Consider the following 14610-nt stretch of genomic DNA (forward strand, 5'->3'; position numbering starts at 1 on the left):
CCCCAAGGTCTCCCGATCTGACCCCCTTAGATTTTTATCTTTGGGGTCATCTGAAGGCAATTGTCTATGGTGTGAAGATACGAGATGTGCAGCACCTGAAACTATGGCTACTGGATGCCTGTGCTGGCATTTCTCCTGCGGTGTTGCTATCAGTGTGTGAAGAGTGGGAGAAGAGGGTTGCATTGACAATCCAACACAATGGGCAGCACATTGAACACATTTTATAAGTGGTCAGAAACTTGTAAATAACTCATGAAAGAATAAAGGTACGTTGAAACCAAGCACACCATTGTTTTTCTTGTGACATTACCAATAAGTTTGATGTGTCACATGGCCCTCTTCCTATTGAAAAAACAAAAGTTGTATCCAAGATGGCCGACTTCTAAATGGCCACCATGGTCACCACCCATCTTGAGGAGTTTGCCCCCTCACATATACTAATGTGCCACAAACAGGACTTTAATATCACCAACCAATCCCATTTTATTACGGTGTATCCATATAAATGGCCCACCCTGTAGTATTGCTGATACTGGAGAATCACCAGAGAGCTGGCTTATCATCAAAGGTGAGCTATACCTGTTTGTTTGGGTTTTTTTAATCACAGATGATACTTTTGTTAAGTTTTATTTTAACCGAAATTTGCAAGATCTCACAAAACTTTTGCGAGATCTCGCCAAAGTTGTTTGGGGCATCTGGAAAAAGGCTTGTCCGGAGAAGAAAAGGCGTGCGCTACCATCAGTCCTGTGTCATGAAAACAGTAAAGCATCCTGAGACCATTCATATGTGGGGCTGCTTCTCGTCCAAGGGAGTGGGCTCACTCACAATTTTGCCCAAAAACACAGCCATGAATAAAGAATGTACCAAAACACCCTCCAACAGCAACTTGTTCCAACAATCCAACAACAGTTTGGTGAAGAGCAATGCATTTTCCAGTACGATGGAGCACTGTGCCATAAGGCAAAAATGATAACTAAGTGGCTCAGGGAACAAAACGCTGAAATTTTGGGTCCATGGCCTGGAAACTCCCCAGATCTTAATCTCATTGAGAACTTGTGGTCAATCCTCAAGAGGCGGGTGGACAAACAAAAACCCACTAATTCTGACAAACTCCAAGAAGTGATTATGACAGAATGGGTTACTATCAGTCAGGATTTGGCCTAGAAGTTGATTGAGAGCATGTCCAGTCGAATTGCAGAGGTCCTGAAAAAGAAGGGCCAACACTGCAAATACTGACTCTTTGCATAAATGTCATGTAATTGTCGATAAAAACCTTTGAAGCGTATGAAGTGCTTGTAATTATATTTCAGTACATAACAGAAACAACTGAAACAAAGATCTAAAAGCAGCTTAGCAGCAAACTTTGTGAAAACTAATATTTGTGTCATTCTCAAAACTTTTGGCCACGACTGTACGTGACAAATGATAGTGTCATGAACATTGGGTTATATTAATGTTGTACATCATGAACTCTTACTGTCATGTACCAGTAAGATTATAGTCATATTGTCCCACTCATAAAAAAAAACTACAGAATTTGTATGATCTGAAGTATCTTTCAACTGCAAAGTGTAAATTAAACACATCAAAGTTCCACACTGTAGTGGAAAAGCTGCGTTAATTTTCTTCTGCAATATCAAAATACAACACTTATATTAAAACAACATTTTTTTCCTCATTTTAAATCTATCTATCTATCTATCTATCTATCTATCTACATTACTTTTACTGAGAACTTAATAAAAAGAGTAGGCTGAATTATCAAAATCTAGATACATATAATTCAAGAAATTGAAGATATAAGTAGGTTGCAGGGACATTTTTATGCAATCACATGTGATTGAAATGAAACCCTGTCGGGCCCCAGTCGCTACAAAGAACCACAGGAAGAGGAAGTTCTTACAAAAGAATATATCCTCATTTCAGTCTGACACACATACAGTCAGCAGCAAGACAACATGGAGGTCAGATCTTCCATCAGACTCTGTGAGTACTGACATTGCCTTTTGTAAAAATAAAAAAAAAATACATGGATGAACTGAAGGGCAAATTAATATATCCAAAATGCACCCATGTATTTGCATCTATTCATTATGGAAATTTGTAACTGCTCACTAATAAATGCATAGGACCTATTACTTATGATGGGGAAAAAACCATTAAAAACATGTTAAATATTAAAACTGTCATTCTCAATCTTTTCAGTGATGAATGTTCTGTTGCTGTTGGTTATAGTAGTCGAATTCAGCGATTGTCAAACACATAGTAAGTTTTTAAATATTCATGTTGTTGTATTTATAGGTGTGTGTATGTTATAGATTTATTATATCTCGTAACAATATGAAGTTTCTGAAACTATTGCAGTTGTTATTTTTTAGCTAAAAATAGACCTTTACAATAAACCTTTATAGTAAATATATATGTATAAATCTTTATTATTTGAAAGCCGTCCAGCATTATATCAGTGCTTGATGTGAGTACATTTGTGTTTGTCTGAAAAAATAAACACAACAATACACATAAAGTAGCACATATGAAATAACCTTAAGTTTGAAACTGTTTTGTTCTGTATTTTTCTGAGTCTTTATTTGATTTTATGTTTCAGATTCAGGTTTTCCTCAAGTTGTTCCAAACAGACAGCAGTTCTTTCAATCAGAGCCTATCACTATCAGCTGTGAAGGGCTAAATGAACTGACTGGATGGAGAGTGATGAAAAAGATAAATGGAGATGTTAGAACATGTGCTTCAACCTGGGAAACATCGATTGGACCTTGCAATATTATTAATGCATATCCATCAACTGACAGTGGAGAATACTGGTGTGAAATGGGAGGAATACAAAAAAGCAACACGGTCAACATCACTGTAACTGGTATGTACATAGTAAAAAGAACATTAATTATGCATTGACATATTAAGTCCATCTACAGTTTTTTTCTGTTCAGTACATCACTTACAGTAATGCACAGTGTCATATTTGGTACTGTAGTAGTTGTAGTTTTTCTTACCAGTAAGGCGTAATTTGTCTTGATAAAATGCATCATGATCATATTAAAATAACACACACACACACACACACACACACACACACACACACATATATATATATATATATATATATATATATATATATATATATATATATATATATATATATATATATATATATATATATATATATATATATATATATATAAGGGTGGTAGACAAACAGAAGAAGATGGCCGTAGTGATAGACGTGGCGGTTCCGAATGACAAATACCAAGGGCTCAGAGAAGAGCTCGAGAGGATGTGGAGGGTGAAGGTAACGGTGGTCCCAGTGGTAATCGGAGCACTAGGTGCAGTGACTCCCAAGCTAGGCGAGTGGCTCCAGCAGATCCCAGGAACAACATTGGAGATCTCTGTCCAGAAGAGCGCAGTCCTGGGAACAGCTAAGATACTGCATGAGGACCCTCAAGCTCCCAGGCCTCTGGTAGAGGACCCGAGCTTGAAGGATAAACCGCCCGCAGGGACGAGCTGTTCTTTTTCTTTGTTTTATATATATATATATATATATATATATATATATATATATATATATATCACATTTTTTTTTTTTTAAATGCATCTATGTATGTATAATTTTAACAAAATTTAACAGAAATCGTTTTTTGACACAAAATTGTTATCATACCTTCTGCCATTTAGATTTAGAGAGTCATGTGATCCTGGGGATTCCTGCCCAACCTGTGATGCAGGGAGAAAACGTAACCTTGCATTGTAGAAAAAAGGATGCAAACTCCAACTACACTGCAAAATTCTATAAAAATGGCATCTCCATTGGGAGCAGCTCATCAGGAAACATAATGATTCCAACTGTATCCAAATCTGATGAAGGACTCTACAAATGTAGTATTGCTGATGTTGGAGAATCACCAGAGAGCTGGCTAACTGTTGGAAGTAAGATCCATCAATATTCTTTGAATAAATTAGAGACAAACTTTAAAATACAGTTTGGGTATAAAGCTTCATGACAAATTGTGTAAATGAAAAAAACAATATGTGGTCTATAATGAACATACCTACACCAAAGTGACATAAGAGTGATGCTTTTATATGTCATTTGTGGACATCGTATTTTGTTTTTTTTGAAGGGGTTTTTTTGTAACACCAGACAGTCTTTTTTTTAATTTTTTTTTTGTCTACTGAATGTCTGGTGTTGACATCCATCGGACCTCTGTTGCTGAAAAGACATCCACAACGTCCACATTTAGACTAAACATAGCCTATGCACAAACTTAGACTTGTGTTTAATGTTGTTTTCAATACTGCTTCTGTTGTCCCATGTTTCCAGGGGATGAAGGAGGCTACTTTAGGCTACTAGTTAATTTTTATGGAGCTTTGTTTACACCTTTGTACACATTTCTATTTATCATGCGGCTAAGACAATTAAATGAAGTCAGTGTAAAATGGTCTGGAATAGTATGCCACCTTCTGAAATAGGGCTAAATCATATTGGGTTACATAGTTATATTGAATAGTATTTATTTTAGTCTTTACACAAAATAAATATAAAAATATTCAGAGTATTGCAACATCATTTTAATCATTTCTAATGCACAATGGAATTATCTTTCTGGCAGGTCATTCTCCAATACCTTACTTCAAGCTCTACCTGGGGCTCTGCACAGGTTTCAGTGTTTTATTGGTGGTGGTAATACTGTTAGGAGTGTTTCAACGTCATAAACATCAACAAACCATCAGAAGTCACACAGAAGAAACTTCTTTGAGACCAGGTATGCTGACAGTTGGCTCATCAAAAGATGAACTTTTTGTTTGATAACGATAAGCATGCTTGGTGATTCCTGGTGGCCGTCACTAATGAACTTTTTTTCTTGTTTATTTTGTCTTTTTTAAAACAGGTGTTGAAAATTCTACTGCCTCCTTCAAGTCTCCTTCTGCACATACAGGTCAGGAAGGCCACCATCTCTTTAAGAAAAACAACATGAACTTCAAATCTACAGGATCAGGGAAAGTAGAAACACAGCCCTTTAGTAAATCCTTTAGCAAATCGTATACCCTAGTACATGCTCCTGCTACAGTATTGTTTGGTCTGTGATTTTAGTCCCTCAGTAGGTTGTTGTCAGTGTTAATTTTGACAGGAAATTGTTCATTTAGTTTTTAATTTAGTTTTAGTAATGTATTTTGTGTTGTGGATAAAATGTATGTATGTTTAGTTTTTTGTCATAATTTAGGCATCTAAATTCTTTGAATTTTAATCTTGTCTCAGTTGACTTAATATGAAAGGATTATAACAGACTTTTGATTAAAATTGTTGAATAAAACTTCGTTTTGTTTTAGTCACAATTTAGGTCAATTTAGTTTAAGTCAACTAAACGTCATATGACTTTAGGAGACTAAAAATGTACAATTGGCAATTCATGAAGCTTCTTATTTTCCTTTACATAAAATGTGAAATGTGTCTGTATGACTACTCTTGAAATTTTGTCACATTTTCATGAGAAACAGGGAGCATGAGAGCTCCCTCCGGCCCCTGGAACCCCCCCCCCCCAAAAAAAAGCTGTATCGTTTTATAGTGTAGCCTTACTTAACAAAATTGGTTAATTAAATTAACACCAGCTTTTACTAGGGAATATGATGATGTCAAAATATATCATGCGTAATAACATTTTTTGAATATAAATTGCATGTATGTTACTGTTGTGAAACAAATTATGTTGTGCTTTCATTTGGTTTTTTGGAAGCATAAATGGTAAAAAGGGTCACTTTAGCCCACTGGTAGGTGGTTGCTAGGCAACATGATGACATGGTAATAACTGATACATAGTCCCGATCAAAAGACCACTTGAAAAAAATCATAGTTTGCATGGTTGGATCTTAGGAAGCTTCCAAGTAAAGATTCAATATGCAACTAGAAAAATGGGAGTGAGACAAAACATTTTGTGAGCATGCAATTTATTGAAAACAATGCTTAAACTAAAACAGTCTGTTTTACAGCTGATCTAAAGTTTAAGACCACACCTGGAAAAAACCTGTAAACCCACCCAAAACAGAAATCAAAGTTCCAAACATCAACTCAGTAATGAATAGCTCCACCGTTATTGTTGATCACGTCAAAAATTTGTTGTGGCATGCTTGATACAATCGTTTCCCTGAGGTGAGTGGAAACATTTCTCCAAATGGTGAAGATTGCTGCACGAAGGACATCTACTTTCTGGAACTGTTTTCCATTTTTGTAAACTTCCCTTGCCATCCATCCCCAAAGGTTCTCAGTTGGATTTAGATCAGGGGAACACACAGGATGGTCTAATAGAGTGATGTTATTCTTCTCGAAGAAGTCTTTTGTCCTGTGGGCATTGTGTACTGTAGCGTTGTCATTTTGAAAAACACAGTTATTGCCACACAGACGAGGGCCCTCAGTTATGAGGGATCCTCGCTGCAAAATCTGGACATAGCCAGCGGCCGTTTGACGCCACTGCACCTCCTGAAGCTGAAGGAAAATGCACCCCAGACCATTATGGCACCCCCTCCATTCCATCTTAAGTGGGATCTGCTTGTCATGCCAGTAATGTTGGAAACCATCAGGAACATCAAAGTTAAAACTTTTCTCATCAGACAATAACATTTTCTTCCACCTTTCAATGTCCCATGTTTGGTGCTCTCTTGCAAAGGCCAAATGGTCAGTTATGTGGTGTTCAAGGAGACGAGGCCTTTGAAGACGTTTTTTGTTTTTGAAGCCCTTCAGTCTCATATCCCGTCTGATGGTTATGTTGCTGCAGCCGGCACCAGTAACGGCCTTAATTTGGGTTGAGGATCATCCAGTGTCTTGATGGACAGCCAATTGGATCCTCCGGTTCAGAGGTGGTGAAATTTTTTTGGGTCTTCCACTTGACTTTTTTGTTCAATAACCCTCAGTCATTTGGAATTTCTTAGATGATCCTGTCTTACGGCATCCACCTCAGCAGTGATGGCGCACTGTGAGAGACCCTGCTTATGCAGTTCAACAACCCAATCACGTTCAAAAAGGGAAATTAGTTTTTTTGTCTTTGTCATCAGAACATCATGAAAGTGTGACTACTGTCAGGAGTAGGAAGATATTTTGCTGCTATTATTTGCTGCTATTTTTATAATCATCATTACCATTGCACTAATAATTAATGTTGATATTGCATTCAGATGTTTAAACATAAAGGCTCACTTCTGAATATAATCTGGGCCTAAAAGTCTTGACAGGAAACTGCAGGTTTGCAGGGCATGCCTTTTGCAGGAAATGAAACCGAAAGCAGAGTCTCAGGAGACTCTCACCAGTTTATTCTTTATTAGCTTTTATTCATTTATATCTTTGATTAAGCTTTAGTAGAGGTTCTTGATTAAAACATGTATTCGATATATTACACATATAGTTTCAGTTGTGTACGTGCTGGCCTTCTGTTGAGTGGAAAGGTTATAAGGTCTAGCTGGTGAGGTGAGAGGTGAAACAAAGTGCAAGCAGAGGCTGACACACACACACACACATCTTAGATAGACTTATTTATAGGTGAAAGTTTAATCATGTTTTGCTTGCAACTGCAAAATTGTGCCTGCATACGTGATAGTTTGTTGCAGAACTGAGCTTGATGTTCCAGACAGATAAGCGAGCATCCGGTGACAACAGGAAGACACCTGGGATAGAGACGAGAGGATGATCTTTTCAAACTGTGTTAAAAGTCATTGTGGTTTTGATTTGACGTATGCAAGTATTATATCTGCTTAATGCATGAAAGGGGCGTTGTATTACCCCGACCCTATAAAACCTTTGTTTTGTTCATTGTTTGAGAGATCCACCTCTGATGTTCTGCAGGGTGCATCTCCCACGCGTGTGTTCATTAAAATCATCGTTTGACTCCACCTGGCAGGGTCAGTGTGTTATTCCGATCTCCTCCATCTCTCCTTGTTCATTAAAATGAACCTTAACACTACCTGACAGAAAATGACAATGGATCCACATTTTTGCACAAATGTGGTCCTAAACGTTTGTTGTTTTCAATAAATTGCACACTCAAAAAAAAATTTTTTCTCACTTGTCAAGATCCAACCACACAAAATATTATTTCTTGCCCTTTGTGAAGTGGTCTTAAACTTTTGGTCGAAACTGTAGATAAGAATCTTAACGGTTCTAAGATGCAAGTAAGACGTGTTAAGTTTGTTTATTGACCAAAGAACATCAGCAAAAAATTTTAGCCATTACTCTGGTTTTGTTATTTCTCTTTCATTTTACTATCTGTACTTTGACATTGTTAACAAATAGAAAGAGTGTATAGAATGAGTTATTTGGGGTTTTTTTTAGTTTGTTTGTTTTTTTTTATTTCAACTAAAGAGTGTCTGCCCATATCGTACTTGTTTAAAGTCTTAACTTGTCTCTATATTTCAGTGCCTGTAGTGGTAAGCATAGCTGAAGAAAACCACGAGACATATTCCCTCATCACAAAAACAACAATGTCAAAAGGTAATTTGCCTAAACTGGAAAACATTGAAGTTATAATATGCTTGATAGCTTAAACATCTAGAGGAAATATAGTCATGGTTTAGGAGTTTTTGATCCAGCATCCAGAGTTTGGCGACATTTGTGTTATTATGTTCTAGTTTGTATGGTTATTTAGTCCAGGCTTTATTTGGCTCCATGTTTTGAGTTCTGTTTCCCTGTTTAGTTCTTGTATGTTTAGGTTTCTCCCATGTCTGTGTCTTCCCGCTATGTTGTTTATGTTGTTGTGTTGTCAGTGTGTGAGTCTGTCGTGTACCCTGTGTCTAAGTCTCCCTTGCCCCGTGTAACTCAGTGATGTCTTTGTCTCCCTTTGTGTCCCTTTCTCTCTCCGTCTGTGTCTCGTCTCTTCTTCTTGTTTATGTCTCCCCTATCTGTCATGTGTTCCTCCCAGCCCGTCATCCCCTCTGCATCTGTTCTGTAGTTAAGTCAGTGTCTCATCTCTCATTTCTCTGTTCCATACATCTTAGTCTGCATGCTTCCTGTTTTAATAATAATAATAATAATAATAACTTTATTTATAAAGCACCTTCAAGCAAAGTGCTGTACAACTGTTTGAAATTAAAAGGGTTTAAAAGTAATACATAGCACTACAAATAGGAGACACAGTACAAATTAAGAACAGAAAAAAAAAAAGAAATCAAGAACAAAATAAAAAGAAGAAAACATTTAAAACCTAAAAGCCATAGAGTTAAGACATGTAGGATAGGGTAAACAAGTGTGTCTTCAGCTTAGCTTTAAAAACCTCGACAGAGCATGCCTGCCTAATATCTTGAGGGAGGTTATTCCATAAAACCGGGGCACGAAAAGAAAAAGCACGCTCTCCAATTTTCTTTTTCCTGGCTTTAGGAACTTTTAAAAGACCAGAGTCCTGAGATCGGAGAGCACGGGATGGAATATACCGGTGTAAAAGGTCAGAGAGATACGAAGGTGCTAATCCATTTAAAGCCTTGTAAGTGAGCAACAGGACTTTAAAATCAGCTCGAACCGGACAAGGTAGCCAATGAAGAGAGTATAAAACAGGGCTGATATGTTCGAATTTTCCAGTTCTTGTTAAAATACGAGCAGCTGCGTTTTGCACCATCTGTAGGCCTTTAAAACTTTTCTTTGGTAGCCCTGAGAAAAGAGCATTACAGTAATCAATGCGTGAGGACACAAATGCATGAACAAGAATCTCTGCAGTATCGTTTGACAAAACTTGTCTAATTCTAGCTATGTTCCTCAAGTGATAAAAGGCGGTTTTTGTTATTTCTTTTATATGGGACTCAAAGGAGAGCACCGTGTCAAACCGGGGTGCAACCCACACGCCCAAATTTTTTACTTTGTCTCTACAAGTTATGACCCTATCATCAATTCTCAGGGTAAAATTTTGGGACGAGTGCTGAAATTTAGGCGGTCCAATGACCATCAACTCTGTTTTATCAGTATTTAAGCACAGGAAATTATCCGATAACCAGCCCTTAATTGCTGATAGACAAGATTCCAAATTAGAGATTTCAGTGCAGTTTCCAATTATTAGAGGAACATAGAGCTGCAGGTCGTCAGCATAACAATGAAAGGTTACTTTAAAAGAACGTAAAAGAGCACCAAGAGGCGACAGATACATAGAGAACAGCAGTGGTCCAAGCACAGAGCCCTGAGGGACCCCATGCCTCACCACACAGGTCTCAGAAAGAACATTATTAAAATTAACAGTCTGAGACCTCCTGACAGGTAAGATCTCAGCCATGATAAAACATTCCCTGTAATTCCAATAAAATGTTCAAGCCTATCCAATAAAATGCCGTGATCAACAGTGTCAAATGCAGCACTTAGGTCCAGTAGTAATAAAACTGAAGTGCGATCATTGTCTGCATGTACCAGCAGGTCATTCACCACTTTTAGTAAAGCTGTCTCTGTGGAGTGATTTGGTCTAAAAGCAGATTGAAATGGTTCAAACAAATTATTTGTTGACAAATGCTCAGTGAGCTGCTTAAAAACCACTTTTTCAAAGACTTTAGACAAGAAAGACAGATGTGAGATGGGTCTATAGTTTGCAACCATGTCAACATCTAGTCCAGGCTTTTTCAAGATTGGTACTACCACAGCTGATTTATAACATTCAGAGAAGACTCCAGTCATCAATGAAATATTTAGAAGAAACAGAATGTAGGGTCCTAATGCTGACCACAGTTCTTTTATAGCCCAGGCTGGTAAAGGATCCAATGAACAGGTTGTACTACGAGCTGCTTTTACAACCTTGGTTAATTCAGACAGAGAAATGACCTTAAAATCAGAGAACAGTTTATCAGCAGCAACAGGCAAGACATCTGAGTAGTCTGATAAACTACCTGAGGAAGGAATAATCTGATTCCTAAGTGTGTCCGCCCTATCACTGAAAAAAACACAAGAAAATCATGAGCCATCAGTTAGAACAGCAGAGAGTTGACTTGCTCTCTGTAAGTTGTGATACTGTGTTAAATAATAGTTTTGAATTATGTTTATGACTCATGATAAGATTTGAGAAGTAATTTGCTTTCGCTGTCGACATCGCTGATTGGAAAGAAGTCAGGGAGTCCTTCCAAGCCCGAAGAAATACTTCTAATCTAGAAGATCTCCAGTGACGCTCTGCCTTTCTACAATTTCTCCTTAGATTCAAGAGCTCCTCGTTTACCCAAGGCATAGGGTTCTTTTTTTGACATTTTTGCTTCTTCACGGGAGCAACAGAATCCAGTAGCTCAAGAAGTGTGTTATTTAAGTTCACAGTCGAAGAGTCCACACATAACCCCTGGGTAAAAATGGGGTCCAACACCTCAGGTAGATGTAGTTTAACTCCAAGCAATGCCTCAGGGCTAATAAAACGAGATGATCTGAGGGGCAGTTTTCCCCTCTCAAATGCTGGAGATTTAGGGATTAGAATATCAAATAAAATTGCTGAGTGGTCTAAAATAGGTAGAAGACAGTTTTCAGTCATCGATATATTCAGTCCATAACCTAAGACAAGATCTAGGGTGTGGCCCATACGTGTTGGCCCAGACATCAGTTGTGTAAAATTCAAGGAGTCAATTATATTTAAGAAATCTTTGACCAGGGTTTATCCTCACAGCACAAATGGATATTAAAGTCCCCACTATAAGAATCCTTTCATAGTGAACAATAAAACATGTCAAGAAGTCTGAGAATTCCGAGATAAACAAATCATTATATTTAGGTGGACGATAGATGACTATAATTAGAACCACAGGGCAGTTTAAGATCAGGAGTTGGGACTCAAATGAGGTAAAAACACCAGGACTTTGTATCTGTTTGCATTTAAAACAGCTTTTGATGATAGAGGCTACCCCGCCTCCCCTCCCAGACAGCCTGGGGGAGCTGAAAAAGCTGGCATCAGTGGGGCACAGATCCAACAAGGGTGCCACTTCCCCAACGCGCAGCCATATCTCAGTTAGGAGCATGATATCCAATTTATACGTATCGAAAAAGTCTCGAAGAACATGAGTTTTATTTGATACCGATCTTGTGTTTAAGAGAGCTAAATTAATTCTCTGTCCATCAGTGGTGGCAGGCAGCAGTTGTAGATTATTTATATTCCCTCCACCTTCCCTTGCGTCCCGTCGGCGTAGCGGCCAATAAAGCAGCGTCTGGTGAGCATGCTCCGATGACGTCGGGTAAACAGGAAGAAGGCAACGCTGTTTGAGGCCAGAGTAAGGTCCTAAACAGCCAGGGTCGCCGATGGTGAAAGCCCACTGCATGCGAGCTCTAACCCGAACACGGTTCCCAGAGCGCGTTCCACGCCTATGTCCATTTATCCAGCGCTTTAAGCGAAGGAGTCAAGGGGATCGCAGCGGTGCAGTTCCTCCGGTATCGACACCAGCGGCGGCAGGAGTCCTTCACATTGCTCGTTAATGCTGGGAAACTTCGGTAGTGAGTCACGGATGTTAAGCAGCATCTGTCGCTCATAAACCAACAAAGAGTGGGTTTTTAAAACTAGCAGGGACACCACTAAGAGCATAAATAAGAAACATATCGGGACCGGGAGACGGCGTGCCATGACACTCGGCGCCATCCTACAATACTCAACCAGCAACCAGTCTCGCGCCCCATGCTCAGTATGTCCAATTTACTTCCTCCTGTCTTGTCATTATGTCAGTTTGCCCCATATGCTCCCTATGCTATTCCTCTTCCTTTATCACCATTGTGTGTATTTATGTGGTCTGTTGTCATTCATTCTTGGTCAGGTTGTCTGTCGAGTTCATGCCATGTTTCCAGGTATCCAGGTATCCACGCCGTTTCATGTTTTTAATTTTCCCACTTTAGGTTATTATTTAGCGTCACCTTGGTTTGCCTTTCCCCATTGTTTTGCCACCAGTCATAATAAATGGCTCACTCTTTGTTAAGAATCCTTTTTTGCCTTCCTTTGTCTGCATTACTGTCCCCTCGATACAGTCTGCCAGCACAGATCGTGACAGGAAGAAAAACATGTTACTGTCTAAAAAGTCTCATCACTCAGAAGATCTTATGTGTCCCAGCCAGAAATAAGTGAGAACAATTTAGATTTTAAATGTAATGAAGATAAAAATCACGCTTATGATGTTTTGTTGTTATATGCCTGCAGAGGACCGTGCACTTGAATCAGTCCAGGAGACTAATGCTATGGCCAGAAAACCCAGCGATGTGAAAGGTAATTGACACTGAAAAATAGACTATTTAACATCTTTAATGCTAACCCCATGTTTTGGGAACAATAAAAAGATAAATAAATATGTTTCAATTTTGAGGCTTTTGGGGGGGTCTTGTCCTCTGATTTCCAAGAATTCCATCCAGTGCATGCAGCCAACCAATTCAGGGTTGAAGGACTGGAGCCTCTGCCAGTTATCTTTGAGCACGAGGCCAGGCCAAGTACAGCTTGGACAGGATGCATATATATATAATCTGACAGTAATGTTATTGAGGCACCAATATACATAACAGTGTACAAAGGCAAAAATTTCAAAATTATTAACTGGTTCAAATATAATTTTCAAAATGTTTGATAGTTCAGTTCTTATTTAAAAATAAACTAATAACTGTTTTGAAATGTATTTTGTGTCCAGAGATGGCAGTAGGTGGTGGGAAAGAGGTACCAGCCCCCAACTGACTGGCATGGATCTGAATAACTTTTACTGCGCAATACAGAAGGAAAAAATAAAGGAAATGCTAGTCTTCAGTGTGTATTTTCTTTTCTTTTTAGTGTCATGTGCATCATGACATTTAGAAAAAGTGTCATTTATATACAATACAATGAAACATTTTGTGGTTATTACCACATGTCTTGCAGTCTACTTCCTTCTGTATAAACAGTGAATGGGTTCATCTCTAATTGGTGAAAAGATGACTGTTTATATCAAATTGCAAATATCTCAACCTGCATGTTTTTTTTTAAAAAAGTATATCAATTCTTATTCTGAGAGCAAAAACATCAGCCACCTCATATCATCATGTCTATTTTAAAAGGTAGCAATGTGTTAATAAATATGAATAGTGAAGCCCAGGTCTATTTGCTCTGCCTAATTGTAGACATGAGTACACTGTTGCAGTTTTTAAACATGCTCACTGTGGCTTCTGTGGCGAGACAGTGTGACAAATGTTATGTTAATGTAATGTCAGCAATCAACAGAATATCTGTTTATGGTAAAGATGGTGATATTGTTTTATTAAAAACACTGAGCCAACAACTACAGCGTTGTTAGTGCAGTTGTTCAACTTGTTTTTCTATCCTGTACTGAATGAATATAGTTGCTACCGCAAGTGAATTGACATAGCATATGTAGAAATGTTTAGCTTATTTTAGAGTTCAGACATGTAGGAATGTTTAGTTTGCTTTAGAGTTTAGAAATGTGTTAAGATAGAATGTAGAATTATGGTAGAGACACTGACACTGTCCTGGATATAAATAAAGGCCTGACTGTGTCATGAACTTAGGAGTAGATCTTAGGAGACCCTCCCCAGTTGAACTGTGAAAGTAAGACAAAGAGGAGTTAATGCTGAGTGGAAATTCCCCAGAGGATACCTGTGTGGGGGTCTCAACATTTAACTTGATAACTGTGGTCTGGAGGGGAGATGGTATTTATGGC

At 38.2% G+C, this 14610-nt stretch overlaps 1 protein-coding gene across 2 annotated transcripts; it reads left to right on the plus strand.

The window, feature by feature from the left end:
* Nucleotides 1-1957: 1957 nt before the first annotated feature.
* On the plus strand, nucleotides 1958-14262 carry LOC120434453. Of its 2 annotated transcripts, XM_039602587.1 has the most exons (8): nucleotides 1958-1986; nucleotides 2206-2265; nucleotides 2606-2872; nucleotides 4623-4775; nucleotides 4902-4949; nucleotides 8411-8485; nucleotides 13113-13178; nucleotides 13591-14262. In XM_039602587.1, exons 1-8 carry the CDS (start codon nucleotides 1959-1961, stop codon nucleotides 13632-13634), a joined length of 741 nt encoding a protein of 246 aa, XP_039458521.1. In that variant the 5' UTR covers nucleotide 1958; the 3' UTR covers nucleotides 13635-14262. The 2 variants fall into 2 exon arrangements, with proteins under 2 accessions (XP_039458521.1, XP_039458527.1); XM_039602593.1 differs by lacking the exons at nucleotides 1958-1986; nucleotides 2206-2265; nucleotides 2606-2872 and adding an exon at nucleotides 3769-3939.
* The last annotated feature ends 348 nt before the right edge of the window (nucleotides 14263-14610 follow it).

Source organism: Oreochromis aureus, linkage group 3 (genome assembly GCF_013358895.1).
Source record: "Oreochromis aureus strain Israel breed Guangdong linkage group 3, ZZ_aureus, whole genome shotgun sequence".
In the NCBI taxonomy this organism is placed as follows: domain Eukaryota; kingdom Metazoa; phylum Chordata; class Actinopteri; order Cichliformes; family Cichlidae; genus Oreochromis; species Oreochromis aureus.

Bases quoted from the DNA above. Each gene is read 5' to 3' on its own strand.
- LOC120434453 (XM_039602587.1), top strand. From the start codon at position 1,959: ATGGAGGTCAGATCTTCCATCAGACTCT. The intron at 2,266-2,605 runs GTAAGTTTTTAA...TTTATGTTTCAG, and splicing joins CAGCGATTGTCAAACACATA to ATTCAGGTTTTCCTCAAGTT. The intron at 13,179-13,590 runs GTAATTGACACT...TTTTGTGTCCAG, and splicing joins AAAACCCAGCGATGTGAAAG to AGATGGCAGTAGGTGGTGGG.